Genomic DNA, 18,786 nt, shown 5'->3' with positions numbered 1-18,786 from the left:
GGATAACCCCAGAAATCCAAGACCTTCCAGGGGTGGGGGCAATTATGCCTGCGTTGAAGTGGCGGAGATCCAGAAATCCAGGTTTCCTTTCATTTTTCTTCACTTTTGTGCCTGGAGGATAGGGCATTCCCTGGGGGCAAGGGTCAGGGAAACTCAATATTGGGCGGAGAGTAGAACGGACGGCCGGCCGATGCAACAACACCCATTTTACGCTACCGCCGGTGACTGATTTCTGCTGCCAAGTTGCTCATTGTTTGGATCCTGGGGAAAGCAACTTCCATTTAGCATATTAAGCCCCTTACATCTGACATTGGATTCACAACCCAAACATGGAGTTGGTTTCTCAGGACAGCCCCAAGACCAAGCTTTAACTCAAAACACATTTTAAGATAACTCATATCTAGACCCTTTCCATGGAAAAGTGGTCAAAGAGTCTGGTAATATGATACTAGGTGATTATTTCCTCTATTCCTTCCCCCCTCCCCCCATATGAATCACTTTTCCATTTGTTAGTTCCAATGCACATTGGATGGAGGCATTCTGAGGTTAGGTTTTTATACCAAATTAGTTACAATCATTTTTCAAAAGAATAAATTAATGTAACTTTAAAGTTCAAAATTATTCTCACTGAAATTATCCAAAGCTCAAATATTTGTTTTATATAAACTACAGTGGGAAATAAACTGTACAATCCAATTACCGATTCTTCCTCAGTATATTTACCATAGACAATATTTAACTACACTGCATACCCAAGTCAGGTACAACTACAAAATTAAAATTAAATTTAAAAAAACAAAAATAGCTGGAAATACACAGCAGGTCAGTCACCATCTGAAAAAGACGGGTTAATATTTTGGGTGCAGACCCTTTCCTCAGAACTGATGCTGATGGACCTGCTGTATATTTCTAGTATTGCCTGTTTTTATTTCAGGTACAAATATAATCTGGTTCAAGGAGTCCATATGATATTGTCAACTATCAAAACACTTAAAGGTTTTTTAAACACATGATTCAAAAGCATGGATAGTTCTAATCCATGGAAATTGCTTCCAGTCACTACAAATAGCATTTGGGTCTCTGCACTGCACCAAACATTGTTGGGTAAATTTTACGAATGCACACTTAAAACGCAGAATCCCACCTGTCAGAATTGATTTTTTGAGAAATCACAAGCATGCTCCTCATGATTCTGCAGCCACTTTTTGTTAGCAAGGTTCCACACTAGAACAGCATGTTTGTAAAATGTACCCACCGTTGTCCACTGGTTCCTTGCACTCACTATTACTAATCACCACTTCTGTCTGGTCATAAGAACATAAAAACATAGGAATAGGAGCAGGAGTCGGCCATACGGCCACTCGAGCCTGCACCGCCATTCAATAAGATCATGGCTGATCTTCAACCTCAACTCCATTTTCCCACCCGATCCCCATATCCCTTGATTCCGTTATAGAGTCCAAAAATCTATCGATCTCAGCCCTGAACATACTCAACGGCTGAGTATCCACAACCCTCTGGGGTAAAGATTCACAACCCTCTGTGAAAAAAAAATCCTCATCTCAATCCTAAATGTCAAGCCCTCTTAGAATCTTGTACATTTCTATGAGATCACCTCTCATTCTTCTAAACTCCAGAGAGAGTATAGGCCCATTCTTCTCAATCACTCCTCACAGGACAACCCTCTCATCCCAGGAATCAATCTAGTGAACCATTGTTGCACCACCTCTAAAGCAATTATATCCTTCCTTAGGTAAGGAAACCAAAACTGCACACAGTACTCCAGGTATGACATCACCAAAGCCCTGTACAATTGCAGCAAGACTTCCTTAGAGACTTTAAGGGGCTATAGACAGGCCAAGTGAGTGGGCAAGAACATGGCAGATGGAACATAATGTGGAAAAATGTGAAGTTATCCACTTTGGTAGGAAAAACAGAAATGCAGAGTATTTTTTAAATGGTGAGAGATTGAGAAATGTTGATGTTCAAAGGGACCTGGGTGTCCTTGTACATGAATCACTGAAAGCTAACATGCAGGTGCAGCAAGCAATTAGGAAGGCAAATGGTATGTTGGCCTTTAGTACAAGAGGATTTGAGTACAGTAGTGTATCTTACTGCAATTATATAGGGCCTTGGTGAGACCGCACCTGGAGTATTTATACAATTTTGGTCTCCTTACCCAAGAAAGGATATACTTGCCATAGAGGGAGTGCAACAAAGGTTCACCAGACTGATTCCTGGGATGGCGGGATTGTCGTATGAGGAGAGATTGAGTAGACTAGGCCTGTGTTCTCTAGAGTTTAGAAGAATGAGGGGTGATCTCGTTGAAACATACAAAATTCTTACAGGGCTCGACAGGGTAGATGCAAGGAGGATGTTTCCCCTGGCTGGGCAGTCTGGAACCAGGGGTCACAATAATGTGCCTCAGAATAAGGGGTAGGCCATTTTGGACTGAGATGAGGAGAAACTTCTTCTCTCAGAGGGTGGTGAATCTTTGGAATTCTCTACCCCTGAGGGCTGTGGAGGCTCAGATATTGAGTACATTCAAAACAGAGATTGATAGATTTCTAGATATTAAAGGCATCAAGGGATATGGGGATGGTGCAGGAAAATGGCATTCAAGTAGAAGATCAGCCATGATCTTGTTGAATGGCATAGCAGGCTTGAAGGGTCAGATAGCCTACTCCTGCTCCTATTTCTTACTCTTGTACTCCAACCCCCTTGCAATAAAGGCCAACATGCCATTTGCCTTCCTAATTGCTTGCTGTACCTGCATGTTAGCTTACTCTGTTTTGTGTACAAGGACACTCAAATCCCTCTGAACACCAACATTTAATAGTTTCTCATCATTTAAAAAATATTCTGTTTTTCTGTTCTTCCTACCAAAGTGAATAACTTGCCACCTTCTTGCCCATTCACTTAGCTTGTCTATATCACTTTGCAGACTCTGTCCTCCTCACAGCTTACTTTCCCACCTAGCTTTGTATCATCAGCAAACTTGGATACATTATACTCGGTCCCTTCATCTAAGTCATTAATATAGATTGTAAAAAGCTGAAGCCCAAGCACCAATCCCTGCAGCACTCCACTAGTTACAACCTGCCAACCCGAAAATGACCTGTTTATTCCTATTCTGTTCGTTTTCTGTCCGTTAACCACTCCTCAATCCACACGATTTGCCTTTCATAAAACCGTGCTGACTATGCCTAATCATATTATGATTTTCTGAGTGCCCTGTTACTACGTCTTTAATAATAGATTCCAGCAATTTCCCTACTACTGATGTCAGGCTCACTGGCCTACAGTTCCCTGTTTTATCTCTCCCTCCTTTCTTGAATAGCAGGGTTATATTTGCTACCTTCCAATCCATGGGGACCATTCTAGAATCTAGGGAATTCTGGAAGATCAAAACCAATGCATCCACCATCTCTGTAGCCACCTCTTTTTAAAAAAAACGGATGTAGGCCATCAAGTCCAGGGTATTTATCGGCTTTTAGTCCCATTAATTTTTCTAAAGCTTTTTCTTTACTAATCTTAATTACCTTAATTAAGTTCCTCCCTCTCATTAGACCTTTGGTTCCATCCAGGCTTGGGCTGACAAGTGGCAAGTAACATTCGCGCCAGACAAGTGCCAGGCAATGACCATCTCCAACAAGAGAGAGTCTGACCACCTCCCCTTGACATTCAACGGCATTACCATCGCCGAATCCCCCACCATCAACATCCTGGGGGTCACCATTGACCAGAAACTTAACTGGACCAGCCATATAAATACTGTGGCTACAAGAGCAGGTCAGAGGCTGGGTATTCTGCAGCGAGTGACTCACCTCCTGACTCCCCAAAGCCTTTCCACCAACTACAAGGCACAAGTCAGGAGTGTGATGGAATACTCTCCACTTGCCTGGATGAGTGCAGCTCCAACAACACTCAAGAAGCTCGACACCATCCAGGACAGAACTGCCCGCTTGATTGGCATCCCGTCCACCACCCGAAACATTCACTCCCTTCACCACCGGCGCACTGTGGCTGCAGTGTGTACCATCTACAGGATGCACTGCAGCAACTCGCCAAGGCTTCTTCCACAGCACCTCCCAAACCCACGACCTCTACCACCTAGAAGGACAAGGGCAGCAGGCACTTGGGAATAACACCACCTGCACGTTCCCCTCCAAGTCACACACTATCCCGACTTGGAAATATATCGCCGTTCCTACATCGTCGCTGGGTCAAAATCCAGGAACTCCCTTCCTAACAGCACTGTGGGGGAACCGTCACCACACGGACTGCAGCGGTTCAAGAAGGCGGCTCACCACCACTTTCTCAAGGGCAATTAGGGATGGCAATAAATGCCGGCCTTGCCAGCGACGCCCATATCCCATGAATGAATAAAAAAAATGTTTTTGTATCTTCTACTGTGAAGACATTTATAAAATATTTGTTTAACATCTCTGCCATTTCCTTATTCCCCATTATAATTTCTCCTATCTCTGCCTCTAAGGGATCCATGTTTACTTTCGCTTATCTCTTCCTTTTTAAAAAAAACATATTTGTAGAAGATCCTACACTCTGTTTTTATATTTCTTGCTAGTTTACTCTCATATTCAATTTTCTCACTATCGATTTCTTGGTCATCCTTTGCTGATTTCTAAAACCCTCCCAACCCTCAGGCTTACTACTCTTCTTGGCAACATTATAAACTTCTTCTTTTAATCTAATACTATCCTTAACTTCTCGAGAAAGCCACAGTTGGATCACTTTTCTTGTGGAGTTTTTATTCTTCAAAGATTTGTATTTTCTTTGGGAATTATGAATTATTTCTTTAAATGTTCGCCATTGCTTATCTACCGTCATATCTTATAATCTAATTTCCCAATTTACCTGAGCCAACTCGCCCCTCTTACCTACATAATTAGCCTTGTTTAAAGTTAAGACCCTAGTTTCAGACTTAACTACATCACTCTCAAACTCAATATGAAATTCTATCATATGATCACTCTTCCCCAGATGATCCTTTATTATAAGATTACTAATTAATCCTGTCTCATTACACAATACTAGATCTAAAATAGCCTGTTCCCTAATTGGTTCCCCGACATATTGTTCTAGAAAACTGTCTCAGATACACTGCATGAACTCGTCCTCCAAACTACTTTTGCCAACTTGGTTTGCCCAGTCTATATGAAGATTAAAGTCCCCCATGATTATTGCATTACCCTTGTTACATGCTCCTCTAATTTCCTGATTTATACTCTGTCCAACACTATAACTGCAGTTAGGGGACTGTAAACTACTCCGACCAGTGTTTTCTGTCCCTTGTTATTTCTTAGCTCCACCCATACTGATTCTACATCCTGATTTTCTGAGCTAAAATCCTTTCCCTCTACTGCTTTTATCTCATTTTTTATTATCAGGGCTACTCCCCCTCCTTTTCCATTTTGCCTATCTTTTCTATTTAGTTCCCAACCTTGGTCACCCTGCAACCATGTTTCAGTAACGGCTACTAGATCAAACCCATTTATCTCTATTTGTGCCATTAATTCATCTATCTTGTATCTTGCTTCATGCATTCAGATACAGCGCCTTTAATTTTAACTTATTACTATTTTTCCCTGATGTGACCTTAGTCACTAATGCCCTACTACCTTTGGTAAACTCTCTGTCCCTTCCTGACACACTCTGCTTGTTTTCAACCCAACTCACTATTCTGCTCTATAGCCTTGATTTTTCTTTTTAGACTGATAAATTACCCTTACCTAAACCTGGTCATCTCTCTACAGTGCAATCGATATGCATACATACAAGAGTGAAAACAGTGCAGGGAAACTGCCTCGTCTTTCCAGACTTTTAATTTTGCACAACTATATGAGGAAGAATACACACTTGTACAGGAGCCTTTTTTTTTGGGGGGGGGGGCTCCTATGTACATTGTTCGGTTTGCTACTCACATATATAGTAACCTGAAATTAACTTCAACCACATGCATGCCTGTCATTCACCCTACAATTGTTCTTTTATACATAATACTGCATGCAAAATTTTTTTGCAATGTATTGTTGATCTTTCTTTTGTAAATCTGCAATAATAGAATTGCAGTATCATACTCTTCTGACTATCATTTGGGTCTCATTCAGACACTGGAACACTCTGGCACACTCTGGCTGAGACAATTTCAGTGCAATCCAGTACAGTGCATCCATTGATAAAAAGGGCTGATAAATACCAATGACATTGCTGCAATCAAAAAAAAAAGTCTTGAATAGGCCAGCAACACAGACAGAGGATGTACCCTCTCAGGGAGAGGATGGCCAAAATTTGGATACAGAGTATGGTTATTGAGTGTGAATTCATAGCAGTAATGCACATTGTATTTACACGCACTTAGAGTCCCGAAAGCCATAAACATCTACTTAAAAACTCGAAGATTACAATCTCAAATTGAACATGAATATATTCTGAAGAATCTTGAATATAAAACATGGTAGATCATGAAGCATAATCTCAAACATGGAATAGGAAACAAGTATCAATAATGCAAGACTCTTCAAATTTAGTTCTAGCAAGTCATGGTGCGGGTGGGGAAGAGGGGAGAGAAAGATACTGGTAGCTGGTCAGAGGCCTTGAGAGTTACTCTGCTTCAAAAATGTCTGGTACAACTGATAATAATCTTCTGAAGAAGTGATGTGAACACATTGTGGAAATTCCTCTGTAGCCATGATGCATCATCCCTCCTGGTCTTCTCTGCAGCCTTTGACACAGTTGATTACACCATCCTCTTTCAACACCTCTCCTCCGTTATCCAGCTCAATGGGACTGCCCTCGCTTGGTTCCACTCTTTTTATCACCCCTATCAATATCTTTCTTTAGTACGGCATCCATTTTTTTCTTGCGCCTCTGTGAATTGCCTTGGAATGTCCACTACGCGCTCTGAGAGCTGGCTATCTACTTCTCTGAAAAATTTCAGTTTGTCAACTCTATTCAAAAGACTCTTTTTTACATTTCTCCACCTGTTGGCATAGCTCCTTAGAAATTTCTGTCTGCCAGCCTCTTCAAATAAGATAACAGGCCATCGTATTCATAACAAAGCTTATAGATATCTGTAAACAATTTTACAACACCAAGTTATAGTCCAGCAATTTTATTTTAAATTCACAAGCTTTCGGAGACTTCCTCCTTCCTCAGGCAAATGTTTCAGGATCTCCTTGAAGCCTACGCATTTATACATATAGAACAATACATGGTGTTTACAGACTGCCCCTGCAACTGCCCGTTGCCAAGGCAATCACCGTGTTCAGACAGAGAGGTGTCACCTGCAGAACCCCCGAATACACATTCAACAAAAAAACAAACAGGGAAAAAAAACAGAGAAAAAAAACCGAGAGAGGCAGAAACATCCGGAAGGCAGAGAGAGCCAGCAAATGACCCATTATATTAAAAACAGATAACATTTGTTCGCTGGTGGGGTAACGTGTAGCGTGACATGAACCCAAGATCCCGGTTGAGGCCGTCCTCATGGGTGCGGAACTTGGCTATCAATTTCTGCTCGACGATTTTGCGTTGTCGTGTGTCTCGAAGGCCGCCTTGGAGTACGCTTACCCGAAGGTCGGTGGATGAATGTCCATGACTGCTGAAGTGTTCCCCGACTGGGAGGGAACCCTCCTGTTTGGCGATTGTTGCGCGGTGTCCGTTCATCCGTTGTCGCAGCGTCTGCATGGTCTCGCCAATGTACCATGCTCTGGGGCATCCTTTCCTGCAACGTATGAGGTAGACAACGTTGGCCGAGTCACAGGAGTATGAACCATGCACCTGGTGGGTGGTGTCCTCTCGTGTGATGGTGGTATCTGTGTCGATGATCTGGCATGTCTTGCAGAGGTTACCGTGGCAGGGTTGTGTGGCGTCGTGGACATCTCCACATATAGATATCTGAACAGACTCACTCAAGCCTGTAACCAGGGAGGCAATAACGGCAAATTTCACAACATATGTAACTATATAAACTGACACTGAGCAGCTGTCTTTCTAAACTCTCATTACAAGGACAGCTACAAAACAAGCTATAATTTCTTCATTTTTGACACAGACAGTACCTCCAACTTTGTAGCACTCCTTCAGTACTGCACTGGAGTGTCAGACTATATTATGTACTTAAATCCTGGATTGGTGTTTGAACTCACAACCTTCTGACCTTACTGCACTAGCAGAATATTTTCTTTTTATTCCTGTACAAGTGCGATTTAACGTCATACTAAATTTCAGTCCGTGACCAGTAACTCCAGTTTGGGTTGAGAGTTCCGTGCGTGCCTAAATACATACACATGCAGAAACATTTTCCAAACACGGGAAAATCCACACTCTCTAAACATTTAAGATCACGTAGTTTTATGAAGTGTCCAGCAGACCTGGAGTAGTTTGCAAACCAGGTTTAACATCTAGTTATGAATTCAAGTCTGCCTGAAGTTACCTTCTCGGGCTCAGTGGCGTCAGTGTCTCCCGCAAGAGGTTTGAGTGCCTTATTTTTATGCGAGTTGACTCACACTGTCCTATATGTACTTGTACGACACCATAATCCGGAGACGTAACAATAGCATCCCTTTGCGATCTGGACAGGATATCCATGTCCTTCACATGTGTATCTCCTCAATCTCTCCAACAGTAGACCAAGTTAACACTAAACGAGGCAAACAATCATTAAGCTGCTTCACTCCATAATAAAGTGAACATACAGAGCAAGTCACGGGCAGGCCTGCTTAGTTTAACAACGTAAAAATACTGAACACATTTCGCTACGTCATTTCGGAGGGGTTGGGTGGGGGGGGGAGGAAGGGCTGTTTTGCTTGACTTAAACAGACTCATTCCTCTGTATTTTGTCCTAAAGCCAGGGCAGAATCCTTTTCACGGCAATCTCCTTTCTATTTAACCTTCTGGCAGCACTTCGCTGCCTGACTTTGCAATCCAGTTTTCAAAAGACAGACTGCTTTTTGGTGTCTGTGTCACCTTTTTTTTAAAAAAAGCCTGACTGCAGTATCAGTACTGAGTCCCCTCCCTCCCCCACCTGCACCACCACAGCAGAGTCCTCCAGCCAATCCTGGCAATAACCTCGGAGTTTAAATGAATAGGGCTGTTGCGTTGCACCAATAATGATTATGAACAGTTACTGGAATGTCAAACTATCTTTCATTGTCTCAAGCAAGCTGGTTTCAGGCATCCCATCAGAAGCCTAATATACACGTGATGCCCTGCTGACCTGTTAATTTAACCCCATTAAAGCAAGCTATAACTTAAAAGTACATTTTAAAATAACTGACATCTACATCCTTTCTGTGGAGAAATTAATTTTAAAAATCCAGAAATGAGAGAGTCAGGTAGTTTTACTAAGCACCCAATGAACTGCCTGCATATTTAAGAATGTGAGAACACAAGAAATAGGAGCAGGAGTAGGCCACAAGGCCCCTGGAGCCTGCTCCGCCGTTCAATCAGATCACTTTCCTGCCTGATCCCAATATCCCTTCATTCCCCTAGAGTCCAGAAATCTGTCTATCTCAGCCTTGAATATATTCAACGACTCAGCATCCACAGCCCTCTGGGGTGGAGAATTCTAAAGATCCACAACCCTCTGAGTGAAGAAATTCCTCCTCATCTCAGTCTTAAATGGCTGACCCTTTATCCTGCGACTATGCCCCCTAGTTCTACTCTCCAGCCAGGGGAAACAACCTCTCAGCATCTACCCTGTCAAGCCCCCTCATAATCTTATATGTTTCAATTAGATCACCTGTCTATATCCCTTTGCAGACTCTTTGGCCCCGATATTACCAGGGAGGTGGGTTGGCAGCTGGGGGGGGGGGGGGGGGGGGGAGAAGAGGGGGGTGCGTGGGTAACCCACCCAGTAAAATCTGTCCGTTCCTCGCGTGATCGCAGGTAAATTGAAGCCACTTACCTTAGCTTCCAGGGAAACCTGTGCAGTGGGCAGACTGCGCACCCGCATCACAGGCTCTCAGCTGGAGGAGCTCTATTTAAAGGGGCAGTCCTCCCATGACTGATCCTGCAGCAAACAACGACACAGGACCATGGAGCAGCACAGGGGAAAGGCTGCCCCCAGGTTTAATGATGCCTCACTCCAGGTCTTACTGGATGGGGTGAGGAGAAGGAGGGAGATCATCTACCCAGCGGACGGGAGGCAGTGGCCTGCCTCTGCCACCAAGAAGGCCTGACTCGAGATGGCAGAGGAGGTCAGCAGCAGCAGCGTCTGCCGCAAATGGATCCAGTGCAGGAAGCCCTTCAATGACCTAACTAGGTCAGCCAAAGCGAGTACACTTACTCATTCTCCTACACGCCGTCTTCCACATCACTGCCCCCACCCCACAACTCCTTCGGCACTGCCAACATTACTCTATCACATCACTCCTCACACCCACTCAAAGCTCATCCTCAACTTACCTACACTTAGTCACCTCCCCAGTACTCATCCCACCACTACCACTCAACCCAATCCTCATACAATGTCATGGCTCTGTCTCATACTCACCCTCTGATGCATCTCTTTCACGGTCAGCCTCACCCAAACCAATGCATTCAGCGGTTGGCCACGTCACCATCCCTCACTCACGCCTCTCTACTTTCTCCCCTTGCAGGAGAAGAGAGCCCAGAATGCACAGGAGAGGGCGAAGACCGGAGGGGGGCCACATCATCAGGTCATCCTCATGGGCGCAGAGCAGGAGTCTCTTGAAGTGAGCCGCACCCTCGAGTGCCTGTCCGTCGGGGACACCGAGACTGCCACCCGACAAACGGCTGTGACAGAACTTTAATATTCAGTACTCACTATAGCAAATGGTGTTAACATGCCTTGCCATCTTCAGCACCTCAACATCTGTCATTATGCTTAATATTGCCTTCTGTTCTCTTACAGGGCCTTCAGCGACCGCTGTAACGGCAGAGGGCAATTCCTCAGAGGACCTGCCGGCCTCTGAGGGGGCACCGTCACATCTGAGCGAGCCATCCACCAGCGCAGATACACACACCTCGGTGGGTCCCTGTCCTCAATTAGTTGGGGTCGCACATGGTGAGTCACCACACACGAGCACGAGCAGACACTGGTGGCAGGGCCAGCTGTGGAGAGTCCGCGTCGGTGGAGCACTCCTCTCCAGGCTCTGCTCAGCTGGACACAGATGCTGAACCCTGGGGGCCATCCTTTAAAAGGAGAATGATCGAGGGGCAGCAGCACATTTGCGAGGTGCTGGAACAGATGCCACGCGCACGCTCCACAATCGCGCAGAGGATGGAGGAGTCCAACTCCTGCATGAGTGGAATGGTGGCACAGGTACAGGAGGGAATCTCTGAGATACTGTCACAGGGACGTGAGGGCATCTCTGAGATAGTGTTACGGGTAAGTGCGGGATTGTCCGCGATGGAGGGATCAAGCTTCAAGCACGGCTCAACAATGAGTCCAATGAGGCCCTGACAACGGCTGTTCGATCTCAGGGGGAGCAACTTTCTGCCACATTAAACAGGCAGGCAGATACACTAGCGCTGGCTTTAAAAGGCTTCGCACGTGTCCTTCAAATTATCGTCCAGCAGGGTGATAGGAGTGATGTGGGCCCGGCCCAGGAGAGGGATGATGGCTAAAGGGAACATGGAAGTGGGGACGCCACTCAAAGCGCTCCCACATCTCACCCGTTGCCCCCCTCTCAACCAGTACCCGCAATGCTGCCTCCTCTCCGGGTGGTCGTCTGCCCCTGCACAGGTGCAAGTGGAGCAGTCTTTGGAGGGGCCCTCACGGGCACCATAACCCAGAGGGTGTCGGCCCAAAGCATCTAATCGGTCAGAGCATGAACAAGAGCAACCTGCCACTATCTCTGCTGCAGCCACAGGGGAAGCACCACGTAGGAGTAGTAGGAAACCTAAGGCAAAGGTTTTGTGAGCACAAAGGGGATGCACAAGGGTGTTTGACACTTTGTCATGTTTTTTATTTATATTTGATTTTTGTTCAACTCACATTAAATATTATTATTGTCGCTGCTACTGCCACGTCTTGGCCATTCTTGACTGGCTTGTGTAATAAGTCCCTTTCATGAGATTCACCATGAACACCCACAATTGATGCCACCCATTGGGTCACCTACAGTGGGTGTATGTGTAGTTGCTCGACTATTTTGTGCAGGTGCCTGTGGCGCAGCACTGTGTTGTGGAGCTCTACATGGCGGAGGTGGACGGCGTGCCTGGCGAGACTGGTGATGTTGCTCATCCTCGGATGAAGTGATGAATGCAGCTAGTGGCGAGCCCCCCATCCTGATGGTGTGAGTTTGAGGGGGTCCGCAAAGTAGGTAAATGTGTTTGCACAGCAGAGTTTAGGGTATAAAGTAATAATTTTTTGAGTGGAAAGACAAAGGTGTGGCAGCCAAAACTTTGTCTGAAGTGACAGAGTGCCCTGCTGCAATAAATGAGGTATCCCCCCAACTGTCAAAAAATCCTTTGCATCTCCCACTGGCTGCTGGCTGAAACATGTCTGCTCCAACAGGGAGTGTTTCCCACAGCACAGGAAACACCCTGAGGATCCTTCAAAATTGCACCCCTGCCAAAATCTCCACTCAATGAGGTCGGTCAAGTATCGTAACTAGCTATATAAGTATGTAAATTATCATCCCGCCGGCTTTAATTGCCGGTGGGAGTCTCGCATGTGAGAGCTGCGCGCGCACCCGAACGCGTCATTGGGGAACCCAGAAGTGAGCGGGTTGGAGCCGGGCTCTGAACCCGCTCCGGGATTCCGCCATTTTAGGAGCCCTCCCGCCCCCAATGCACCCACTCGGCCATCCGAAAATCAGCCTCTTTGTGTCCTCCTCACAGCTTACTTTCCCACCTAGCTTTGTATCAGCAGCAAACTTGGATACATTACATTCGGTCCCTTCATCTAAGTCAATAATGTACATTGTAAATAGCTGAGGCCCAAGCACCAATCCTAGCAGCAGTTACAGCCTGCCAGCCTGAAAATGACCCTTTTATCCCTACCCGCTGTTTTCTGTCCGTTAACCAAACCTCTATCCATGCTAATATATTACCCCCAACCCCATCTTGTGGCACCTTATCGAATGCCTTTTGAAAATCTAAATATCCGACATCCCGGATGGCCGAGTGGGTGCATTGGGGGCGGGAGGGCTCCTAAAATGGCGGAATCCCGGAGCGGGTTCAGAGCCCGGCTCCAACCCGCTCACTTCTGGGTTCCCCAATGACGCGTTCGGGTGCGCGCGCAGCTCTCACATGCGAGACTCCCACCGGCAATTAAAGCCGGCGGGATGATAATTTACATACTTATATAGCTAGTTACGATACTTGACCGGACCTCATTGAGTGGAGATTTTGGCAGGGGTGCAATTTTGAAGGATCCTCGGCATGTTTCCTGTGCTGTGGGAAACACTCCCTGTTGGAGCAGACATGTTTCAGCCAGCAGCCAGTGGGAGATGCAAAGGATTTTTTGACAGTTGGGGGGATACCTCATTTATTGCAGCAGGGCACTCTGTCACTTCAGACAAAGTTTTGGCTGCCACACCTTTGTCTTTCCACTCAAAAAATTATTACTTTATACCCTAAACTCTGCTATGCAAACACATTTACCTACTTTGCGGACCCCCTCAAACTCTCACCGTCAGGATGGGGGGGTCGCCTTTATCTACCCTGCTAGTTACATCCTCAAAAAACTCTAATAAATTTGACAAACATGATTTCCCTTTCATAAAATCATGTTGACTCTGCCTAATCATATTATGATTTTCTAAGTGCCCTGTTACCACTTCCTTAATAATGGATTCCAGCATTTTCCCAACGACTGATGTCAGACTAGCTGGCCTGTAGTTCCGTTTTCTCTCTCCCTCCTTTCTTGAATAGTGGGGTCACATTTGCTACCTTCCAATCCGCTGGGACCGTTCTAGAATCTAGGGAACTTTGGAAGATCATAACCAATGCATCCACTATCTCTGCAGCCACCTCTTTTAGAACCCTAGGATGTAGGCCATCAGGTCCAGGGGATTTATCAGCTTTTCAACCCATTAGTTTCTCAAGTACTTTTTCCTCTACTGATATTAATTACTTTAAGTTCCTCACTCTCATTAGATCCTTGGTTCCCCACTATTTCTGGTATGTTTTTTGTGTCTTCTACTGTGAAGAGAGATACAAAATATTTGTTTAACGCATCTGCCATTTCTTGATTTCCAATTATAATTTCTCCTGTCTCAGCCTCTAAGGGACCAACATTTACTTTTGCTACTTTCTTCCTTTTTACACACTTGTAGAAGCTCTTTTGCAAACAAGATTTGACACCACATTGGATTTACTCTCCATGCTGTGTTAAACTTAAACAGTGTGACACTTTCCTTCCAGGGAATCTAACTCCATTTTACTCTGGAGTCAGGTTGAACTCTGTATAAATCCAGAATCAGTCAGTTCAGTGTCAATAAGAAGGGAAATTCTTTCGCACTGATGCTAAACTGGTAGTGCAAATACCTTCTAAAAAGTTTAAATCAAATACTCAGTAAGAAAATAAAAGTACAACAATTTCAAGTCAGTAACATAAGCTTGATTTTTATCACAAAAAAATTGCATTTCATGGAAATTTTACAGGATTAATAGCATTGTTATAACTATTTCCATTAATTGAACTAGTGAAAGAAAATAACTTTGGGAAATCCTTACAGTTCTATAGAATTTGAGAAGCGTGGATAAGCAGAAGCAAGTCAGTTGCTTAGCTCAGACAGTGAGCACAGAAGTGGGTGAGTGAAAGAGACACCCAACAAAAGGAGCTAATTTTATGCAGATTAACTCTTTAAAAAATGTTTATGTTTCAGAACAGAATTGGAAAATATACAGATACGGTTTTAGAGAGGTGATCAAATACTCTGCAGAAAATGACAATTCCTAACCTGCTGAGATGAGTCATTTGTGGAATGCAGAACGAGTCAGCACTGAATAGTGGGAGTTGTAACTTGATTGCCTTTTTAGAGGAAATTTCACAGGCTGATGGTTCAAATCAGATTTCCAGTGCTTTTCTGTTTATCTTTACCTTACGGAGGTTTTAGTTGTGGTAGATTCTTTGCCATGACAATTATACCTAGTCTGTGAAGGAACTGGGTTTGATGAGCCAGGTGGCCTTTTTTTCTTTCATTTAATTGTTATGCATCATGCAAACTGCAAACCCCCCATCTTGCAGACCTTGAGTGTTGCCAAGCATTGTTGGAGTTTCAGGTGCATACACAAGCAACAAGAGCAAAGTTACAAAACTCCCACACAATAACCTCAGTCTGCAAATTCCAAGCTCAAGACTGAGGTTGATTGGTTCTATGTGACTATTGGGAAACTTTCTACATCCTTACAATAGACCTACACTGGAAAATGTGCCCAAAAGTAGCACAGAAAATCAACACAAACAGAAATTATATTTTAAAAATTATGAACAAAAACATCAGGAAATGGGTAGCTGTCAAAACAGTATTACATATATGGCACAGTCATAATCACTCTACAATTTGATTTCCATGTCTGAACATGCATTTTCTGTGTGTGTGTGTGTGTGTGTGTGTGTGTGTGTATATATATATATATACACACATACATAGATGGATGGATCAATAATGTGCATCTGGTTCTTTTTAATTAACCAGTGAAAGTGAACAGCACACCTTGCAACTGAGCAATAACTCACCTGCTGCCCTGGTGTATCTGAGGTGAGGGAGGTTGTTGCTACATTGTCTTCCTTCCGCTCCTGCCTCTGTCCCTTGCATTGATCTTTACTCACTATAGAGCGGAAGAACTTGCTTATCACAGTCTGGTTCCCAGCACTCTTCTTTCCGCGGCCTTTCGTCTTGGACATTGCAAATATCCAGCAGGCCACTTCCACATGCGTTGGTCGCTCAGCAGTGACACTGGTCGATCCCCGAGCTGCTGCAGCGGCGGCGGCGGCGCCAAATCACGTCAGAGTCAGAATCCGAACCCGGCCCACGTGCTGCTGTTGTCTTTCTCTTAAAGCTGCACCCTCTCCACAATAAAGATTATTACACTACATTGCAACAATTAATACCTCTACTTAAGAACAATTTATAAAACCACTTAGAGAGTGTTCTGATTGTAAAATGTATCATTTATCGTTTGCACTCATTTTATATCATAGTAATGAAATGTGTTTGTTACCTCTGGACTGGACTATTCCAATGCTCTCCTGGCCGGCCTCCCATCTTCCACCCTCCATAAACTTGAGCTCATCCAAAATTCTGCTGCCCGTATCCTAACTCGCACCAAGTCCCGTTCTCCCATCATCCCTGTGCTCGCTGACCTACATTGGCTCCCGGTCCGGGAACGTCTCGATTTTAAAATTCTCGGCCCTTGTTTTGAAATCCCTCCATGGCCTCACCCCTCCCTATCTCTGTGACCTCCTCCAACCCTACAGCCCTCCAAGATCTCTATGCTCCTCCAATTCTTGCCTCTTTCGCACCCTGATTTTAATCGCTCCACCATTGGTGGCCATGTCTTCAGCTGCCTAGTCTCTAAGCTCTGGAATTCCCACCCTAAACCTCTCCACCTCTCTACTTCTCTCTCCTCCTTTAAGACACTCCTTAAAACCTTATGGCCACCTGTCCTAATATCTCCATTATGTGGCTTGGTGTCAAATGTTGTTTGATAATGCTCATGTGAAGTGCCTTGGGACATTTTACTACGTTAAAGGCGCTATATAAATGCAAGTTTTTGTTGTTATTAATTAAAGGGGCACCTTCTTCATAAAAATAGGGTTTGGCAATTTTTTTTTGTTTGTTTCCTCAAAATGATACAGCAGAATATCACCATTGCATCGGTACTAGGATGCGACTGAGGCTGAGGGAGGCTCCAAGCAGATTGGAGAGCTGGGCTGACCATTGCCAGGTGTAACATAATGTGGAATAATGCAGTCATGAGATTGGGAAAGGATAATAGGCAGTGGCAATATAAACTAAATAGTATTATTCTACAGGACACAACACAGGAGAGGGATTTGGTGGATAATACAAGCAAGCAGTAAAGAGCAAATATTTGGTTATATTGGAGCACAAATCTCAGGAAAGGTTTGTACAGCCTTTGAAGTAGTGTGTACAATTCTGGTCACCATATTAGGGGAAGGTATACAGGTACTGGAGAAGGTGCAGTGTAGGACAACTAAATTGATAGCTAGGATTAGGCACCTAGATTATGAGGAGAGGCTGCCGAAGCTGGGAATGTTTACACTGGACAAGAGAACATAATAACGATAACAAATAACATTTATATAGCGCCTTTAACATAGAAAAACATCTCAAGGTACTTCACAGAGGTGTAATCAGACAAAAATGGACGCCAAACCAAAGAAGGAGAATTTAGTCAAAGAAGTGGATTTTAAGGAGAGGAGAGGAAGATGGAGAGGCAGAGAGGTTTAGGGAAGGAATTCCAAAGCGTAGAACTTGTCGACTGAAGGCACGGCTGCTAATTGTGAGAAGGGGAAATGCACAAGGCCAAAATGGAAGTAATGGAGAGTTCTGGGGAGGATGTAGGATGGGGCAGGTTACAGAGATATGGAAGGACAAGGCCATGATGGGATTTATATACACAGAGGTGCAGGAGTCCAGAGCCAATGTAGGTAAGCAAGCACATGGATAATAGGTAAGTGGGACTTGGTGTAGGATAGGATACAGACAGCAGTTTTGGATGTGCTGAAGTTTACGGAGCATGGAAGATGGGAGGTCAGCCAGGAAAGCATTGGAATAGTCAAGTCTGAAGATGATTAAGTCACGGATAAGGATTTCAACAGCAGATGAGCTAAAGATGAACAAGCAACGGCAGGCAATGTTACAGAGGTGGGAGTAGGTAGCAGTCTCTGTGACGGAGAGGATATGGGGTTGGAAGTTCGGCTTGGGGTCAAATAGTATGCAAGGTTGGAAACAATCCAGTTCAACCTGAGACAGTGGCTCGGGAGGGGGACAAAATTGGTGGTAAGGGTAGGGAGTTTGTCATGGGGGCCGAAGAGAATTGGTCTTCCCAATGTTTAAGCGGAGGAAATTGCAGCTTGGGACCAGCCAGATGTACCGCAATGATCTTTTCCGGACCTGTACATTCCTATGCTTATATATGGTCTTTCATACAGTTTTTGCAGGTCCATGTGCAGTGCTCCCAGGCTGCGGATAAAGCCTAAATATCAGTATGTGCTTTGCCACCTGACCAGCGTAACTGAAGTGACATCATTCAATGTGCCTCATTCATAGTGGTAGTTTAGGTATAACAAGGACACAGACAGCATTATCAAACATTGGCCTGATGCTGAAAGTGAATCAAGTCAATCTTCCAAGTTGTCCAGTTTTCTCTAGATTGGTGAAGTTTTCTGTGGGCAAAATATGGTTATTAAAAAGTCCAAAATATCAGGAAATATTTATTTCAGTGGTACACAAGGTTATAGATTTAAGTCCCACTCCAGTAATCTAAGTTGACACTTCAGTGCAGTACTGAGCGAGTGCTGCACTGTCGGAGGTGCCGTCTTTAAGAAGAGATAAGCCGAGGCCCTGTTTGCCTTCTCAGGTGGACGTAAAAGATCCCATGGCACTATTCGAAAAAGAGTAAACAACAAACAACAACTTGCATTTATATAGCGCCTTTAACATAGTAAAACGTCCCAAAGCACTTCACGGGACCATTATCAAACAAAATTTGACACCAAGCCACATAAGGAGGTATTAAGACAGGTGACCAAAAGCTTGAGGCCAAAGAGGTAGATTTTGAGGAGCACCTTAAAGAAGGAGAGGTAGAGAGACGGGG

General features: G+C 44.5%; 1 protein-coding gene across 1 annotated transcript in view; it reads right to left on the bottom strand.

Moving 5' to 3' along the window:
- Positions 1-15,915, bottom strand: part of msh3 (mutS homolog 3 (E. coli)) — a 292,863-nt gene extending 276,948 nt beyond the window's left edge. Inside the window, exon 1 of the mRNA XM_067982781.1 lies at positions 15,680-15,915. Within this exon, the coding sequence (XP_067838882.1) occupies positions 15,680-15,847 (168 nt within the window). The 5' untranslated portion in view covers positions 15,848-15,915. The remainder of the gene's footprint in view (positions 1-15,679) is intronic.
- Positions 15,916-18,786: the final 2,871 nt, after the last annotated feature.

The sequence above is a fragment of the Heptranchias perlo genome, chromosome 4 (assembly GCF_035084215.1).
Source record: "Heptranchias perlo isolate sHepPer1 chromosome 4, sHepPer1.hap1, whole genome shotgun sequence".
NCBI lineage: Eukaryota > Metazoa > Chordata > Chondrichthyes > Hexanchiformes > Hexanchidae > Heptranchias > Heptranchias perlo.
The sequence above is the reverse complement of the archived record's forward strand: the minus strand, read 5'-3'. Positions and strand labels throughout refer to the sequence as shown.